The 15,956-nt window shown below is 36.7% G+C and overlaps 4 protein-coding genes across 6 annotated transcripts; all 4 read left to right on the forward strand.

Moving 5' to 3' along the window:
* The first annotated feature begins 3,761 nt into the window (after positions 1 to 3,761).
* Positions 3,762 to 6,301, forward strand: LOC108148404 (sorbitol dehydrogenase). Its single transcript, XM_017275437.1, has 6 exons — positions 3,762 to 3,891; positions 3,955 to 3,988; positions 4,559 to 5,028; positions 5,611 to 5,829; positions 5,890 to 6,011; positions 6,066 to 6,301. Exons 1-6 carry the CDS (start codon positions 3,838 to 3,840, stop codon positions 6,247 to 6,249), a joined length of 1,083 nt encoding a protein of 360 aa, XP_017130926.1. The 5' UTR covers positions 3,762 to 3,837; the 3' UTR covers positions 6,250 to 6,301.
* An 18-nt stretch (positions 6,302 to 6,319) lies between these two features.
* LOC108148226 lies at positions 6,320 to 10,515 on the forward strand. Of its 3 annotated transcripts, XM_041709430.1 has the most exons (4): positions 6,320 to 6,918; positions 6,976 to 7,350; positions 7,405 to 9,671; positions 10,260 to 10,515. In XM_041709430.1, exons 1-4 carry the CDS (start codon positions 6,435 to 6,437, stop codon positions 10,311 to 10,313), a joined length of 3,180 nt encoding a protein of 1,059 aa, XP_041565364.1. In that variant the 5' UTR covers positions 6,320 to 6,434; the 3' UTR covers positions 10,314 to 10,515. The 3 variants fall into 3 exon arrangements, with proteins under 3 accessions (XP_041565364.1, XP_041565363.1, XP_041565362.1); XM_041709429.1 differs by having other exon boundaries at positions 6,321 to 6,918; positions 6,976 to 9,671; positions 10,244 to 10,515; XM_041709428.1 differs by having other exon boundaries at positions 6,321 to 6,918; positions 6,976 to 9,671.
* A 3,012-nt stretch (positions 10,516 to 13,527) lies between these two features.
* LOC108148228 (sperm-specific protein Don juan) lies at positions 13,528 to 14,504 on the forward strand. Its single transcript, XM_017275145.2, has 2 exons — positions 13,528 to 13,742; positions 13,797 to 14,504. Exons 1-2 carry the CDS (start codon positions 13,619 to 13,621, stop codon positions 14,411 to 14,413), a joined length of 741 nt encoding a protein of 246 aa, XP_017130634.1. The 5' UTR covers positions 13,528 to 13,618; the 3' UTR covers positions 14,414 to 14,504.
* Positions 14,505 to 14,782: 278 nt separating this feature from the next.
* LOC108148231 (sperm-specific protein Don juan) lies at positions 14,783 to 15,864 on the forward strand. The gene is made up of 2 exons (XM_017275147.2): positions 14,783 to 14,985; positions 15,047 to 15,864. Exons 1-2 carry the CDS (start codon positions 14,889 to 14,891, stop codon positions 15,799 to 15,801), a joined length of 852 nt encoding a protein of 283 aa, XP_017130636.2. The 5' UTR covers positions 14,783 to 14,888; the 3' UTR covers positions 15,802 to 15,864.
* Positions 15,865 to 15,956: the final 92 nt, after the last annotated feature.

Consider the following 15,956-nt stretch of genomic DNA (forward strand, 5'->3'; position numbering starts at 1 on the left):
TGCAACAGAAAACCATCAATTACCATTTGATTATTTATAGTTTTTAAAAGTTAAATGCAATTCAGATTCTAAACATCACGTTTTAATAATTATTAACGTTTCAGAAATAATAATATTGCAACGAACATAAAATAAAATTTTGCTTTGGACTTATATATTTTGTTTTTAAGGGTATCTTTCACGTTGTTTTGTTAAAGTATAAACAACAATTATATATTAAAAAATGTAAAAACTAAATGCCCAAATACAATCGTATTTAATGTCGTAATTTAAAAATAACACAACTTCATTAATTTTGCACATTTATCATTGAAGATTTTTAAAAAATTAAAAACGAAAACCGAATTGTGCCAGCCACGCGGAAATAAATCGGATCTGATTTTAATAAAAATTATTCGACTTGTGAAGTTCCCTAGCTTTTAATTAAATTAAAAGGAGATAAACCTTCAGATTCAATTTGACAATAAATAATTCTACATTACAAAAAAAAACAATGGCAATTGTAATTTGACATTATTAAAAAAAATATATTTTGTTTCCATGAGTAATAAATTTAATTAAAATATATTTAAATCTAATTTTTGTACATCTTTTATATTATATTATATATTTCAGAATTTAACCGACCGAATCTAACCTTGCAAATAAATTATAGACAATCATTAAAAATAATGTTTTTAATTAAATTATATAAACTAAACTTGCTATCGAAACGAAAGCGAATACAATAATTGTTAAACTGTAATATAAAATTGAGGAATTACGACTTTCAATAACAAATAATTCTATCAAAAATGTTTTGAAAAAAACTTGTTTAATCTTAAAATAATATCAGAAATAAGCTTGAATTTCTTGGTTTTAGTTGTAGTACAATTATTATTATTATTAATAAGACTGCTTTTGTTCTCAGTGTCCAGACCCAAATGGAAAGAAAACAAAGGGTCGAGAGGATCGGTGCAGATACTGGTCGCTTGGTGTTGGCGTTGCAAGTGCGTTTATGGTTTGATGATTTACAGTCACAGCCATAAATATTCGCACGGCCAGTGTGCACATTATTCGCGATTTATGCCGTTTCGTTCATAACTCATGCAACAGCACATGTAAAATTTATGCAATTATTAATTTAACACGCCTGCAACAGTGCCACGCCCGCTCCCACGCACCACCACCCACTGACCTCCACCCTCAATCTCTGATATTTGAATCGGATTCCGCACGGAACTAATAAAGATCTAATCTAAGCCGGATAAACGTTTCGCGAGTAAAGGCCGGACAAAAAATGACAGCTGTGAGCGTATTGTAAGCCAATTTGTTTGGTTGGAGTTCTAGAGAAATAAAGATGGTCAGTGATGGAAATGTATTTTGGCTTAAAAATGTGCAGACGATGTTGGTAAATATTAAGTCTTGTAGTATTTATTTTAACATAAAGTCTCTAATAAAAGTCTACTATAACTTCTTAATAATCATAATTCTCTCAATTTTAAGTCACTAAATCACTTGACAAATAAGTAATTGTAAAACATTTACAAATTATATTCTCCAATTAATTCTATCTAGTGAAATTTTTAAACAAAGTTATAGATTCAGCTAAACTTAAAAAAAAAATTATTTTGCTGGAAACAAAACACAGTGAACCTGAACCTACTTCCCATCACTGGTGGGAGCTGAAGCTTTGGTCAACTTCCACCCGCATTGGAGCGCCATAATTTACTCGACGAGCAAAAACACTCACGAAAAATAATAAATGTCCAATATGTTAGCCCGTCCTGGCAACACATAACGAAGCCAAAAGAAAGCAACACCCAAACATACGGCCTGCACAAAATCGACATCAGTGACAGCAGCACCAACAACAACTAAAACAAAAAGACAACAAAGTTCAGGGACTAAAAACCTTGAATACCCTCGACCAGGGTTATTCAAATTTTCTAAAATCTTCATAAGCTATAATACATTATTTTGTTGGGGCTGAATGTTAATAAAACTTTATCCATTTACAATTTCAAAGAAATTCACATAAGCAGATGATGGTGGAAGATTTTAATTTATAAGATCATTTGTAGGTACTAGGAATTAAAATATATTAAGATAAAGATATAATCAAACGATTTGATTGTACCACAGTTCAAAGAATAATTAAAAATTATTAAATAAGAATAGACAAGTACATAATTAAATGTATCTGTATTTTAGGCTGCCGATCCTCAAGTGTATACAGAATATGCAAAACAAGAAGTATAAGTCCGGTAAAGAAATACTTCTTATTTGCTTAAAAATGTTTATAGCAAGATTAGACATTATAGAACAGTACCCTTTTGTAGGGCGCGTCATAAACCATGTTTATTCGGCATGTGTGAAGCGAAGGATGATAAGAAGGTGGGAGGCGGACTGACCAGGAGGGCCGGAATTGGGTGGAGTGGGCTTGGACGAGGGCGTGGGCGGAAGCTGGGGCCACCTGCTAGGCTCGAGTGCATGGAGTGAAGTTCCATTGCGAACATGGGCAGCATGTCGCTCCATTAATTTGCCATAAAACAGAAGTGGACTAAAATTTGTTTGTCGTTGTTATTGTCCGAGAAAAAAATTACAAATGGTACAGATCCTGGAGAACCAGTGCATCCCGGTTGGGGGTGGATGTGAACTAGTTGTGGGGTCAAAGTTAGGGTCTGCTTATTTATGGCGCAACCACTTTTGATGTTCTGTTAAATGTCCGCAATGACACATTGACGACATCCCCTATTTGTACTAAAGTACAAGCCTGACGTAGAAGGACATTAGTGGCGTGTTGTGATCTGCTTTTCATTCCCATACTGACACGGAATTTAGGACAAGGAATCCATCGGATTAATTTGGCTGCAATCTGAACCAAATAATTGCAATGAATATTACGTATACGCTAAATTGCCCTTAATAGGGAATATTGATGTGTTAATTATGTTTATAATCATCTTGGAAGTCAAATTTCAAATTACACGGCTAGTTTCTTTTTAAGATTATACATTTTTTTGTATTTTTGAACGGTGCCTTGAGATATTAAAAAATAATTTGTACGTCTTACGATATAGACAGCTTAGAAGACAGTTTTGGCTAAAAGTATAATCCTTAGTAAACCATTGTTCTCTAAAAACAAAATTTGTCGACAAATATTTGTTAAACAAATTAATATTGTATCCCCAAGTGCAATGTTTCCCTTCATCTCTTTTCATGTTTTTGTGTTAAGCTTTTAATCATATTGGGGAACCCGGCATTATCATTGTTGGTTCGAGATATCTTATCAATAAATGCAAACAAGCTAAGTCCGCTTAGCTTTTCTTTCGCGCTAAAATCTCAGCAAGAAACCGATCGCAGAAAGACCTTGTTTTTTAGATTCAATTCTAGGCCAATGAAATTTTGTATATATCAAATCTGGAAATGAGTGGATATAACAATACCCAAGCTAAATTAGTTTACTCTTGGTATTATTATCCTTAATATCTAATGTCGATCCCATTGTGCATTGAATGTATAAAAATAATTACTTCCTCGCAGTTACAAAAAATTTAAAGAAATCTGGTATACCCTTTTACTACACTGCAATTAAAATGTAAACAAACACAGCCAAACAGCTGTGTTCAAGTGGTGATAACATTTGATTACAAAATGAGGGTGGGGTTTGTGTCGATTAATTTCTTATCGCTATCTGTGTCTCATACGTCACAAGAGCACACTCACAATTCCACAGTTTGCTGATAACTGCAAACTTTGAGGTCCATTAGCGTAAATTTAAAAGTATTTGAATCAGTTGCGAATCGGCATTTCAAGTGAGTGGTTATTGCTGGCAAATTCGATCCAAGCTTAGAAATGGCAAAAGACAACCTGACGGCGGTGTTGCATGGAATTGAGGACATGCGATTGGTAAGCTTAAAAAGGATAACACAACGCGTTCGAATATTCAGCACGTTTATTCTTCTTATATAGGAACAACGCCCCATTCCAGAAATTGCAGATGATGGTAAGCAATTTTAATTAAACCAATGCGCGAATTAAAACACAGTCAAATACGCATTTTTGTTACACAAGTGGAGAGTACGATGAAATGGGAATGTCTAACTATTTAACGTAAATAACATTAAAATATTTAAACAATGTCAGTATAATTCCATAATTCTAATCGACTAAATGACCTAGTACTTCAAGCCGACTGTGTCAAGGTTAAATTTACGTGACTTCATCATTAAATGATAAGGAAATAAAAGCAGCTCTTGTTTGTAAAAAGTCTATACAGATTCTGACAATTTAAGAGCTGAGAGACAAAATAAATTATCATTTTTTTTATACACTCAGAAAACTAAATTGCCTTCATTTTATGACTACATTGGGTTTCATATTGGGTGTTACATATTCTTGGGTGTCGCTTAAGGTAATGTCTTCCTAAATTGAGAAAGGCTCAAATTTAAGGCAATTATTCCTCATTTTAGGGCTATTTTTCCTGAAATCAAGCAATTTAGTTTTCTGAGTGTAGGGAACTTATTTAATACCTAAGGTCCATTTAATTGTATTTATATATTTGCCTCTTGCTTAGAGGTTCTTCTGGCCATGGACAGTGTCGGCATTTGCGGTTCTGATGTCCACTACCTTGCCCACGGCCGAATTGGTGACTTTGTTCTCACCAAGCCCATGATTATTGGCCACGAATCCGCCGGTGTGGTGGCAAAGCTGGGCAAAAAGGTAACCACCCTGAAGGTTGGAGACCGGGTGGCCATCGAACCGGGAGTGCCCTGCCGCTACTGCGATCACTGCAAGGAGGGAAAGTACAATCTCTGCCCGGGAATGGTCTTCTGCGCCACGCCCCCCTACGACGGCAACCTCACCCGATACTACAAGCACCCGGCGGACTTCTGCTTCAAACTGCCCGACCACGTCACAATGGAGGAAGGAGCGCTCCTGGAACCCCTGTCCGTGGGTGTTCACGCCTGCAAGCGGGCAGAGGTCACCCTGGGCTCCAAAGTGCTCATCCTGGGAGCAGGACCCATCGGACTGGTTACCCTGATGGTAAGTTAAATTAAATAGGTAAATTAAATTTCTTTTTGACTCACAGGAAGTTAATATTTTAACTATCTGCACTTATGAAAATTTCTTGCAGCAAGAAAAAGCACAAGTACATTCATTGGATTTTAAGAACGAGCAATTACTACAGTTTAAAAAGTATTGCCTCGTCAAAAAATGGCTTTTTTTATTTATACTTCAGTTTTTTTGAGTTTCTTTGAATATATAGTAAATTTACTTAAATGCTGAATACTAACGTCTAGAAAAGGCAGAAGAATTTTTTTTAAACACGTTTCTAAAATTTCAAATTTCTAAGTCTCCAATTATGAACTTCATTTTTAAGATCTTAAATCTTAATTAAGAGAATTCATATAGGTATTCGATTGATCATTTAAATCTCAGAGTTGGTTTTAAAATTATTTTAAATACAACTTTTCCAAATATGACACCAAAGAGTCGCTAAATCATAAGTCGTAAGTTTTGCTAATAGTCATATGCTTAGAAATTTATAAAATTTACTAAATCAAAATAAAATTTTCAAAACAATTTAAAATAATCAAATTACTTTTAATCTCTCTTACTTTGCAGGCTGCTCAAGCCATGGGTGCCTCTGAGATCCTGATCACAGATTTGCTGCAGCAACGTTTAGATGTGGCCAAGGAGCTGGGCGCCACCCACACGCTTCTGCTGAAGAGGGATCAGACCGCCGAGGAGACGGCGGAACTTGTCCAGAAGATGTTGGGCGCTCAGCCGGACAGGGCGATCGATTGCTGTGGTGCGGAGACCAGTGCCCGCTTGGCCATCTTTGTAGGACAACTTACAGGCTCAGGTTGATCGAAATAGTCAAATTTGCAATTTCTATTTCAGGCCACTCGTTCTGGCGGTATTGTGGTGGTGGTCGGCATGGGAGCTGCTGAAGTCAAGCTGCCTCTGATCAATGCCCTGGCCCGCGAAGTGGACATCCGTGGCGTTTTCCGCTACTGCAACGAGTAAGTGTTAAATTCGACAAAAAAATCAATTTGCTTACCCACAACTTCGTACAGCTATGCCGCTGCCCTGGCATTTGTGGCCTCTGGAAGGGTCAATGTGAAGCGACTGGTGACCCACCATTTTGACATCAAGGATACGGCAAAGGCGTTCGAGACCTCGCGAAAGGGTCTGGGTGGCGCCATCAAGGTCATGATCCATGTGCAGCCCCGGGACACCAACAATCCTCGGAAATTTTGATCACATTTGTAATCACAAATAACCTATAAATATAGCCTAGAAACACAGTAAACTGTTGCGCATCATTCAATAGGCAATAGCCATGCACAAAATCTAACGTTTCGGCATAGCCCAGTATTTGTAAAATCCTAAATTTGTTGAGTTTCCGGTAAAGTATCGGTCGACCCCCTTCTTTAATCAGCCAGATGGCCGGCATCGTTCTAGGCGGTATTGCCGCATGTCGTCGATCCACTCACTACCTCGGAATCCTGCGCGTCTCCTTCCGCCCCCTCTATTTTAGTCCTTTCAATGCCCCACTGCATCAGCGACTTCGCCGGCACTCTAGCTCCTCGGATTCGGGGGATTCCGGTGAGAAGAAGTCCATACAGGTGTCCCAGGGACCAGCTTCCACTTCTGGTGGCTTGGATACGACAGCAGCACCGCCCAATCCGCCGGAGGTTCCCGGTGTACGGCGACCAGAATCGCCCTACGAGGCCAGACCCGAGCTGCCCGTTGAGGTTCAGCCAAATCGCTCCCATCCCCCGCCCGCAGAGGTCAAACCGCCAAATCCACTCACTATCATCTGCAGTTCGGGTAATAAAGATTTATCAGAATCTTTGAAAGATGTTTTAGAAAAAAATGAAAACTCCCGAGGCGATAGTATTGCTATAAATATAACGGAAAAAAAAGGTGAGCAAAGTTAAGTTACTGTATTTCCAGAATACATCTTAAGCCCCTCCCCTTCAGACTTGAAGACAAAGATTGAATCACAAGCTTCGTCTCCAGTTGAACTCAACTCTACAAAATCAGTCTTCACTTCTAATAATCAAGCAACGCCTCCAATTAATGCTGAACTTAAATCCTCGGATTTGACCGCAAATGGATCTAAAACGGATGTGCCCCATCAAACATCTTTCGTAATTCCATCTGTTGTTAAGTCTCAAGATTCGACACCAGCTAAGTCAAAAGATAAGAACATACCTGAAATCGTCCATTCTACAGAGTCTCAGTCGTCGACTGAAGCTAAATCAAAGTCCGCAAAGTCCCAAACTTCCAGCCCTCAAGTTCAGGTTATTGATTTGGATCCCAAGCCAAGGTCCGATTCTATCACATTTCATTCAGGTGGGAGTCTCGATTTAAAGATTACACCAAGTTCAATATCCAAATCACAAACAGAGAAGACAGGTTCTCAGTGTACCACCTCCGTTGAAGAACTTGGACAAAGCTCTGAGCTTAAGACCAGAGAAACCAAAACTCCTAAGGCAGTTCCGAATTCTAGTTTTAATGTGCCTTTGGAGATCAAAGCCAATACAAAAACACCCATCTATAGCAGGACAGAATTTGGTGAGATATTAGATAAAGCTCGTGAAAAAAGGTTCCAAACTGTGAAAGAAAGTGTGGTTGACAGAGATGATATCCAAAAGTGGGTTGAAAAGTTTAAGTTGGCGGACAAAAAGGCTAGCTCCGTCCTCGACAATAAAACCTCAGAGGGAATCTCGGAATCCTCTAAGTGCAATAAAGACAAGCCAGCTTATATTAAGGAATCCTTAGTGAAGGAAAACAATAAATGGGTGCCCAAGGACACAACTTCTTTGAATACTTCTTTATCCCCCTCTGGTCAGAATTTCACTACAAAGACTAGCCCCCAAACCGCACTGCCACTGAAAATCGTGGCCAAGCACGAAGCTCCAACGGAGTTTAGGAAAACATTCAACCCTATACCTTCCTCTGAGCTTAAGTCAAGTAAGGATACTCACTTCAAAGCATCGAGTGAAGCAACAAAGCCCGTAGAATTTATTCTTAGTCAGCCTCCTGCAACTAACAATGCGGGATCTGATTCTTGGCAATCTGGATCCAAACAATCAAATGCAACGTTTGAGGCAGAACCCAATAAAATGGTTTTCGTTGCTCATGAGAAACTTAAAAGCCAGTCGACAGATGAAATAGTGGCAATGTTTAAAGACGACTACGATCATGATCAGACCCAAATGGAAGAAGGAAGAGTCAGGGAATTATTCGAGACACTAGATAGATTTGATGGTAGTCCGAATCCTTCGTGGACCTCTGTAGCTACCAAAAACAGTGAAGTGAAAGGTATGTCCACGCATTCATCGAGTTCCGATAAAAAAGCAGGTAATACCAATAATGAAACAGGACACCTTGATGATACGGACTCGGGTAATAAAGCTGAGGACTATTTTAAAAAACTTGAAAACTTAGACTCAACCATCCGAGAAGAAGAGGTATTTCAGAAATCGGAAGACAGTGCCAACGAAAATGTTTTTGCTAAACTTAGTAACTTGAATTCAACAATTCGAGAGGAAAGCGGTGATAAACTAAAGGAAAAGGACGGGTCTAAAAAGAGTGAAATGGAGGATAAGAAGAATGTCGATCAGGCAAGTTTTGATCTAGCGCAAAAGATTTCTGCCTTTATGAAGACTGCTGGAGGAAGTGGTAATAGGACCGATGCCACCCAAAACGCAAAAAGATTAAATAAAATGGAGTCGACGTCCAAGAGCAAAGTTGAAACAACATCGGAGCTAATACCAAGCGATCTCTACGATCCCATATCCGATGAGGTTTCTTCCACAGCCCCGCTGGAAAAGGGCAAGTCCGAGCTTGAAGAAAGCGAAGAATCCAGTCCTAGCCTAGAGGCCCCAGAGGTCAAGCATAAGAAGGAGGAAGCCAAAGTCAAGGCACCCACGGCAATGGATGAAACCAAAGTCAAGGTTGATAAAAAGGCTTCGGTCGAGGAAACTCTATCGAGAAATGAGAAACCACAACTGGATGATGGGGAACTGTCCCTGAAATTGTTGGATAAAGCTACGGCAGAGATGCCAGCGACTGCGGAGATGCCACAGACAAGAAAACCGCTGACTGAAAAGAGCCTCCTGCAACACCTCTTCGATAAGATTTTCGGCAGGGGCAAGAGTAACGAAGGAAAACGGCAGATGTCCTCTTACACAGGTCGACGTCACCTTAGCACAAGCTCCGTGGTTGCAATCTCGCCTAGAAGCTTTTCGCATTATAAATCCAAAACAATGGGCTCCAGGAGTTGGAATAAGCGATTGGTCAAGAGACGATTGGTCACTAAGATTATCAGCGAAGAGAATCCGAGTCAAGTCTCCCAGGCGGGATCTCCTGCAATCATTTGTCTACAACAGGCCGTGCAGGAGCCGCCCACATTTGATTTGTTCGCCAAGGACAAGAACGATGACACCGAAATTAAGGGAGGCTCTCCCGATTGCCCTTCGCCCAAAAAGACGCCGCGTGAGCTTCTCCGTGAGAAGCAGCAAACCAGGAAGATCAAGATCCTTGGCGGATCCGAGGAGTGTGCCAAGAAGATGAAACGGCTCGAGGAACTCAAGAAGGAAATGGACGACGATGACTGTGGGCGGGAACATTTTTCAAACAACTTGTCGCGGTTTTTTCGCCAGCTCTGGGTAAGTTTGGGGTCACTGAACCAAAAGCCAACTATAATCAATAGTTACACTATAATTTATGTCGTTAACTATTTTAAAGCTTAAATTATGTTATTTTTTTTTTAATTTTGTATTTTGGAACTTCCTAAACTTTAATTAATTTAGATAAAGTATTTAAATAATACAATTTATTTTATAAATCTTTTTTTGTGCAAAAACAATTTGTATATTTTGTTATATTCTTAAAGGTCTGCTCGACTAAAGTGAATGGGTTTCTTTTGCCAAAATTGGGGGAACGTATCAGAGACTTTTTTGAATGTCATATCGAGGTTATTGACTACCCGCTAAATGTAGTTTATAGATTAGCTATATTTTGCACGACACCGTATAAAAAGAGGGGAATTATTCAGAGTCAATTAAAATTTTATACCACCCCGGGGGCTGATAAGGAGTCGCAAATCAGCGTCGACTCAACAATAATAGTAAAAGTGTAGGCAAGGCGACGAAAATATTCAGAAATACAAATAAAGCTCTGGGAGATGACATAGGTTGTTTGTAGGTCAAGATTACAATTTCTAACCAATGAAGGACAGTTTTCTATAATTCCAGATGCGGCAAACCACTCAAGCAAAGTCAAATAATCTGCGAATCGAGATGCCATGAATACGGAGATGATGTGATCGATCTGAGCCAACAACGTAAACATGAAGGGGTAGCCCTGATTGCTTTCTGGAAACCAATTTTACAGAGTTAATTGGATTTATTTGGAATTATCAATGGGAAGCAACTAACACAATATATATTTTTAACAACTTACGATTTAGTTTATGTTATTTTAACGTACAAAATATATTCATGGAACAATAAAAAAGACCAGGTTTGGTCAAATAAATTGTTTATCATACTCGTAATATCTTCGGGAGGCAGTATGTCCTTTGAAAATATATCTTCTTACTACTGACCACCAAATAAAACCACATTAGAACTCAGTATTAATAACCATTTTCTTTTAAATAAAAGAAGCAATACGTTACTTAAGTATATAAATTCTTTTGTAACTACATTTATTAGTAAAAATAAAAAGTGCAAGATAAAATTTACATTTTTCATACAGAAAAATTTTATTTGCTCTATTCAGAATAAAAAACTTGTTTTTGGATAATATAAATTAGTATTTCCTCTTATAATAAAATTTCTAAATATTATATTTTGGCTTTTTCATACAGCAATATACCTATAATTTCAAAATAGATTTATTGATTCGCTTTTTTTTTGCTGGTAAATTTATTAATAAAAGCCAATTATTAAACCTATCATTGGATAAATGTGGTTTTATCAGTGCAAGTCCAAGTATATTCTAAAAAAGATTGTGATGGAGAACTAAATGGTAATATTAAACCTTAACTCGGTGGACGTCTTGATATAGACTCCAATATATCACTAAACGCATGCCCGCGCAGGATAAGGGTTAAAGCCCCCTAGGCGAATAAAAAACAACAAGAAAGAAAGCAAACTTCGGCAAGCCGAAGTTCATATACCCTTGCAGTTATTGCATGAATTAAATACTTTTTAAAACATTTAAATTATGATTTACTTCAGTATATACTGAAAAACAGTGAAGCTATGATAATTTGCAGCTCAATTATTAGATAGTTATTTTATATATTTTTATTAGTTCTATGGGAGCTATATGATATAGACGTCCGATTTTGATAAAATTTAAACCATAATTCTGAAATAATTAAACATTGCCAAATGTCGAAGAACTAAACAAAAAATTAAAAAACAGAAAAGTTATAATTTTTTTCATTTATTTCTCCGATTGTTCCTATGGGAGCTATATGATATAGTCGTCCGACTTTGGTGAAATTTAAACCGTAAATCGAAAATATTTAACCATTACTAAATGTCGAAGAACTAAACAAAACATTAAAAAACAGAAAAGTTATAATTTTTATACCCTTGCAGAGGGTATTATAATTTCAGTCAGAAGTTTGCAACGCAGTGAAGGAGACATCTCCGACCCTGTAAAGTATATATATTCTTGATCAGCATCACTAGGCGAGTCGATCTAGCCATGTCCGTCTGTCCGTCTGTCCGTCCGTTTATATGCAAACTAGTCTCTCAGTTTTAAAGCTATCTGCATGAAACTTTCCAAAAAGTTGTCTTTCTATTGCAGGTAGTATATAAGTCGGAACGAGCCGGATCGGACGACTATAGCATATAGCTCCCATAGGAACAATCGGAAAAATAATTGAAAAAAAATTATAACTTTGCTGTTTTTTAATTTTTTGTTTAGTTCTTCGACATATATCAATGGTTAAATATTTCAGAATTATGGTTTAACTTTCATCAAAATCGGACGACTATAGAATATAGCTCCCATAGGAAGAATCGGAAAAATAATTGAAAAAAAATTATAACTTTGCTGTTTTTTAATTTTTTGTTTTGTTCTTCGACATAAAGCAATGGTTAAATATTTCAGAATTATGGTTAAAATTTCATCAAAATCGGACGACTATAGCATATAGCTCCCATAGGAACAATCGGAAAAATAATTGAAAAAAAATTGTAACTTTGCTGTTTTTTAATTTTTTGTTTAGTTCTTCGACATATAGCAATGGTTCAATATTTCAGAATTATGGTTAAAATTTCATCAAAATCCGACGACTATAGCATATAGCTCCCATAGGAACAATCGGAAAAATAATTGAAAAAAAATTATAACTTTGCTGTTTTTTAATTTTTTGTTTAGTTCTTCGACATATAGCAATGGCTAAATATTTCAGAATTATGGTTTAAATTTCATCAAAATCGGACGACTATATCATATAGCTCCCATACAAATAATAAAAATATATAAAAGAACAATCAAATAATTAAGCTGCAAATCGTCATAGCTTCAATGTTTTTAAACATATACGCAAGTAAATCATAATTTTAATGTTTTCAAAAATATTTAATTCTTGCGATAGCTGCAAGGGTATATGAACTTCGGCTTGCCGAAGTTTGCTTTCTTTCTTGTTCATTTATTTTTCCGATTGTTCCTATGGGAGCTTTATGCTATAGTCGTCCGATTTTGATGAAATTTAAACCGTAAATCGGAAATATTTTACCATTACTAAATATCGAAGAACTAAACAAAAAAGTAAAAAACAGCAAAGTTATAATTTTTTTTCATTTATTTTTACGATTGTTCCTATGGAAGCTATATGCTATAGTCGTCCGATCCGGCTCGTTCCGACTTATATACTACCTGCAATAAAAAGACAACTTTTGGGAAAGTTTCATGCAGATAGCTTTAAAACTGAGAGACTAGTTTGCGTAGAAACGGACGGACGGACAGACGGACATGGCTAGATCGACTCTACTTGTGATGCTGATCAAGAATATATATACTTTATAGGGTCGGAAACGTCTCCTTCACTGCGTTGCAAACTTCTGACTGAAATTATAAAGAGTATAAAAAGGGTATAAAAAGATTGTGATGGAGAACTAAATGGTAATATTAAGCCTTAACTCGGTGGACGTCTTGATATAGACTCGAATATATCACTAAACGCATGCCCGCGCAGGATAAGGGTTAAAGCCCCATAGGCGAATAAAAAACAAGAAAGAACGACATAGTCGAGTTCCCCGACTTGTATACACCTTGTAGACTAACTTGTAAAATCGTTTTTAAATTTTTATAAATAAATTTTATATATTAAAAAAAATATAAAAAAAAAGTATTTATTTCTTCATTGTGATTTTAAAATTTCAATAACTACGATTAACTAAATTTTCTTGTTACTTTAGTTTTGCACACGGAGACTTAGATATTATTGTCAGTCAATTTCATAAGTCTTGTCGAGAGATGTTACATCTAAATTTCAGTTTAGGCCTTGCATCCAAGCACTACACAACAATTTTTTATTAAAATTCTTTGTTACGGTTTAGACAGAAAATTTCAAAATTATTGGTTTAAAATGTTTAAGAATTCCGCGTTAACTCTAATTCGGATCACAAATAACAGCTTTTTCAGTCGTTGCCTACAGTCCACCGCTTGCAGGTTTCTTCACTTTAAGTTTCAAGCAAATTTAAAAAATGAAGGTGGGTATTGATTAAATGGTCTATGGTTACAATGTTAACATTTGCCTGGTGTAGACATCTGCAAGACCAATGGCCTTCCTAAAAGATTTGATGACGGTGCGATCGGAGAGAATTATGTACTGCGCCGATATCTGGACGATCTGGAGCAGCAGCAGGCCCGAAGGTTAATGGAAGAAGAACGTAAAGATCTTAAATGCCTCAAAGAGATCACTATGGGTGGTAAAGATTGCGACGATCCGTGTAAGAAAAAAGATCCTTGTAAGAAAAAAGACCCGTGCAAGAAGGAAGATCCGTGCAAGAAGAAAGACCCCTGCAAGAAGGAAGATCCGTGTAAGAAGAAAGACCCCTGCAAGAAGAAAGACCCCTGCAAGAAGAAAGATCCATGCAAGAAGAAAGACCCATGCAAGAAGAAAGACCCATGCCCGAAAAAAGATCCTTGCCCAAAGGAAGATCCCTGCAAGAAAAAAGATCCCTGCAAGAAAAAAGATCCCTGCAAAAAAAATAAAGATGGTGATATGAAAAAGAAATGCAAAAAATTGGCCGAAAAGGAAAAATGTAAAAAACTTGCCAAAAAAGAAAAGATGAAGAAAATGCAGAAAAAATGCAAAAAAATGCTTGAGAAAGAAAAATGCAAAAAAATGGCCAAGAAGGATAAGTGCAAGAAAAAGTAAATGACCGAAATGAGAAATATGCGAATTCAACAAATTTTTTAATTCTTCTTATACAGTATTTAGAGGCACAAAATTAAAGATTTGTACTTTACAGCTTGTTGCTTTGTTTTATCGTTTAGTGGTCGAATGGGAATTGCAAGGCTAAAGAAATATGCTTTTAAGGCATGGCCAGATCGAATTTGAACATATTTTAGATATTAGTTGGTGGCCATAATGTTTGATGTTTTATATTTATTTAAATAACACAAATTATAACTTTTGCTGAGATTGTATTTTAAGAACGGTTGGGCTATAATTTCCTGCAGCATACCCTCGATATAAATGTCATTCGTATTTCTATACCCTTTCAAAAGATGTTACAGGTTGATATCAGTGTAGGTCCAGCTTCTGTAGACTCAACACATATCTCTTTGCTTTGGCCTTTTTCAAAATTCTTTGTAACATTTGGCCGCAAAAGTTCAAAATTCAGTTAACAATGTCTAAAATGTCTGCGTTAATTCTAGGTCGGTCCATACAGACCACCTTAAAACGGTCACAACACCTAAAGGTTCTTGCAAACTTAAAAAAGGAAGGTTAGTGTTCATCTTTTGGTCCTGGTTACAATGTAATATTAATATAAAATCTCTGGTTTAGACATCTGCAAGCCTGATAGCTTTTCTATTCACAAGCCTACAAAATTTAAAAACGGTTTGATAGGAGTAATCCGCATTCAGGAGCACGAACGTTCTTTACTCGCCAATCCGATGCAACGCCAATTCCTAGATGATCTGAAACACCAACAGGCACAAAGGAACGAGTCGTTAGAAAAAGAAAAGGATGAATATCTCAAAAAGATTAAAAGAGAATACCAGAAGCTGGACAAAGAGATCACCATGAGTGGTGGCGACAGCGATTTAAAAGACTCCTGCAAGGAAATTGTCCAGAAGGAGAAGTTGAAAAAGGAAGAAATAAAGAAAAAGTGTAGGGAGTTGGCTGCAAGGGAAAAATGTGAAAAGGATAAACTGAAAAAGAAGTGTAAGGAAATTAAAAAAAAAGATAAATGTAAAAAAAAAGATCCGTGTCCAAAAGATCCTTGCCCAGAAGATCCTTGCCCAGAAGATCCTTGTCCTTGCGCGGAAAAGCCAAAGAAGAAAGACCCTTGCGAGAAGGAAGATCCATGCAAGAAAGAAGATCCATGCGAGAAAAAGAAAGTTGATATAAACAAAATTTGCAAGGAACTAGCTGAAATGGAACAATGCAAGAATTTAGCCGAGAAAGAAAAGATGAGGAAAATGCTTAAAAATTGTAAAAAACTGGCCGAAGAGCAAAAGTGCAAGAAGATGGCCGAGAAAGAGAAATGCAGGAAAAAAGCCTTAAAAGCCAAAAAAGACAAGTGCAAGAAAAAGTAAATGAAAGATCGAGGTTATCGCGGATTTAACATTAAAATTAAATAAATTTAAATAACTTTTAAACAGCGTGGTGATACTTTAATATCTGAAATAAAAGGTTAGGCCATATAAAATGTAGTTTGAGGGTAAAGTAGCCAGGTAAAGTATTAATAACG

Source organism: Drosophila elegans, unplaced genomic scaffold (genome assembly GCF_018152505.1).
Source record: "Drosophila elegans isolate 14027-0461.03 unplaced genomic scaffold, ASM1815250v1 contig_476, whole genome shotgun sequence".
In the NCBI taxonomy this organism is placed as follows: Eukaryota; Metazoa; Arthropoda; class Insecta; order Diptera; family Drosophilidae; genus Drosophila; species Drosophila elegans.

Coding starts and splice junctions, on each gene's coding strand:
- LOC108148231 (XM_017275147.2), top strand. CDS start 14,889: ATGTCTAAAATGTCTGCGTTAATTCTAGGTCGGTCCATACAGACCACC. Junction 14,986..15,046: donor TGCAAACTTAAAAAAGGAAG/GTTAGTGTTCAT, acceptor TCTCTGGTTTAG/ACATCTGCAAGCCTGATAGC.
- LOC108148226 (XM_041709428.1), top strand. CDS start 6,435: ATGGCCGGCATCGTTCTAGGCGGTATTGCCGCATGTCGTCGATCCACT. Junction 6,919..6,975: donor AAATATAACGGAAAAAAAAG/GTGAGCAAAGTT, acceptor CCTCCCCTTCAG/ACTTGAAGACAAAGATTGAA. Junction 9,672..10,259: donor GGTTTTTTCGCCAGCTCTGG/GTAAGTTTGGGG, acceptor CTATAATTCCAG/ATGCGGCAAACCACTCAAGC.
- LOC108148228 (XM_017275145.2), top strand. CDS start 13,619: ATGTTTAAGAATTCCGCGTTAACTCTAATTCGGATCACAAATAACAGC. Junction 13,743..13,796: donor AGCAAATTTAAAAAATGAAG/GTGGGTATTGAT, acceptor TGCCTGGTGTAG/ACATCTGCAAGACCAATGGC.
- LOC108148404 (XM_017275437.1), top strand. CDS start 3,838: ATGGCAAAAGACAACCTGACGGCGGTGTTGCATGGAATTGAGGACATG. Junction 3,892..3,954: donor GAATTGAGGACATGCGATTG/GTAAGCTTAAAA, acceptor CTTCTTATATAG/GAACAACGCCCCATTCCAGA. Junction 6,012..6,065: donor GTTTTCCGCTACTGCAACGA/GTAAGTGTTAAA, acceptor AACTTCGTACAG/CTATGCCGCTGCCCTGGCAT.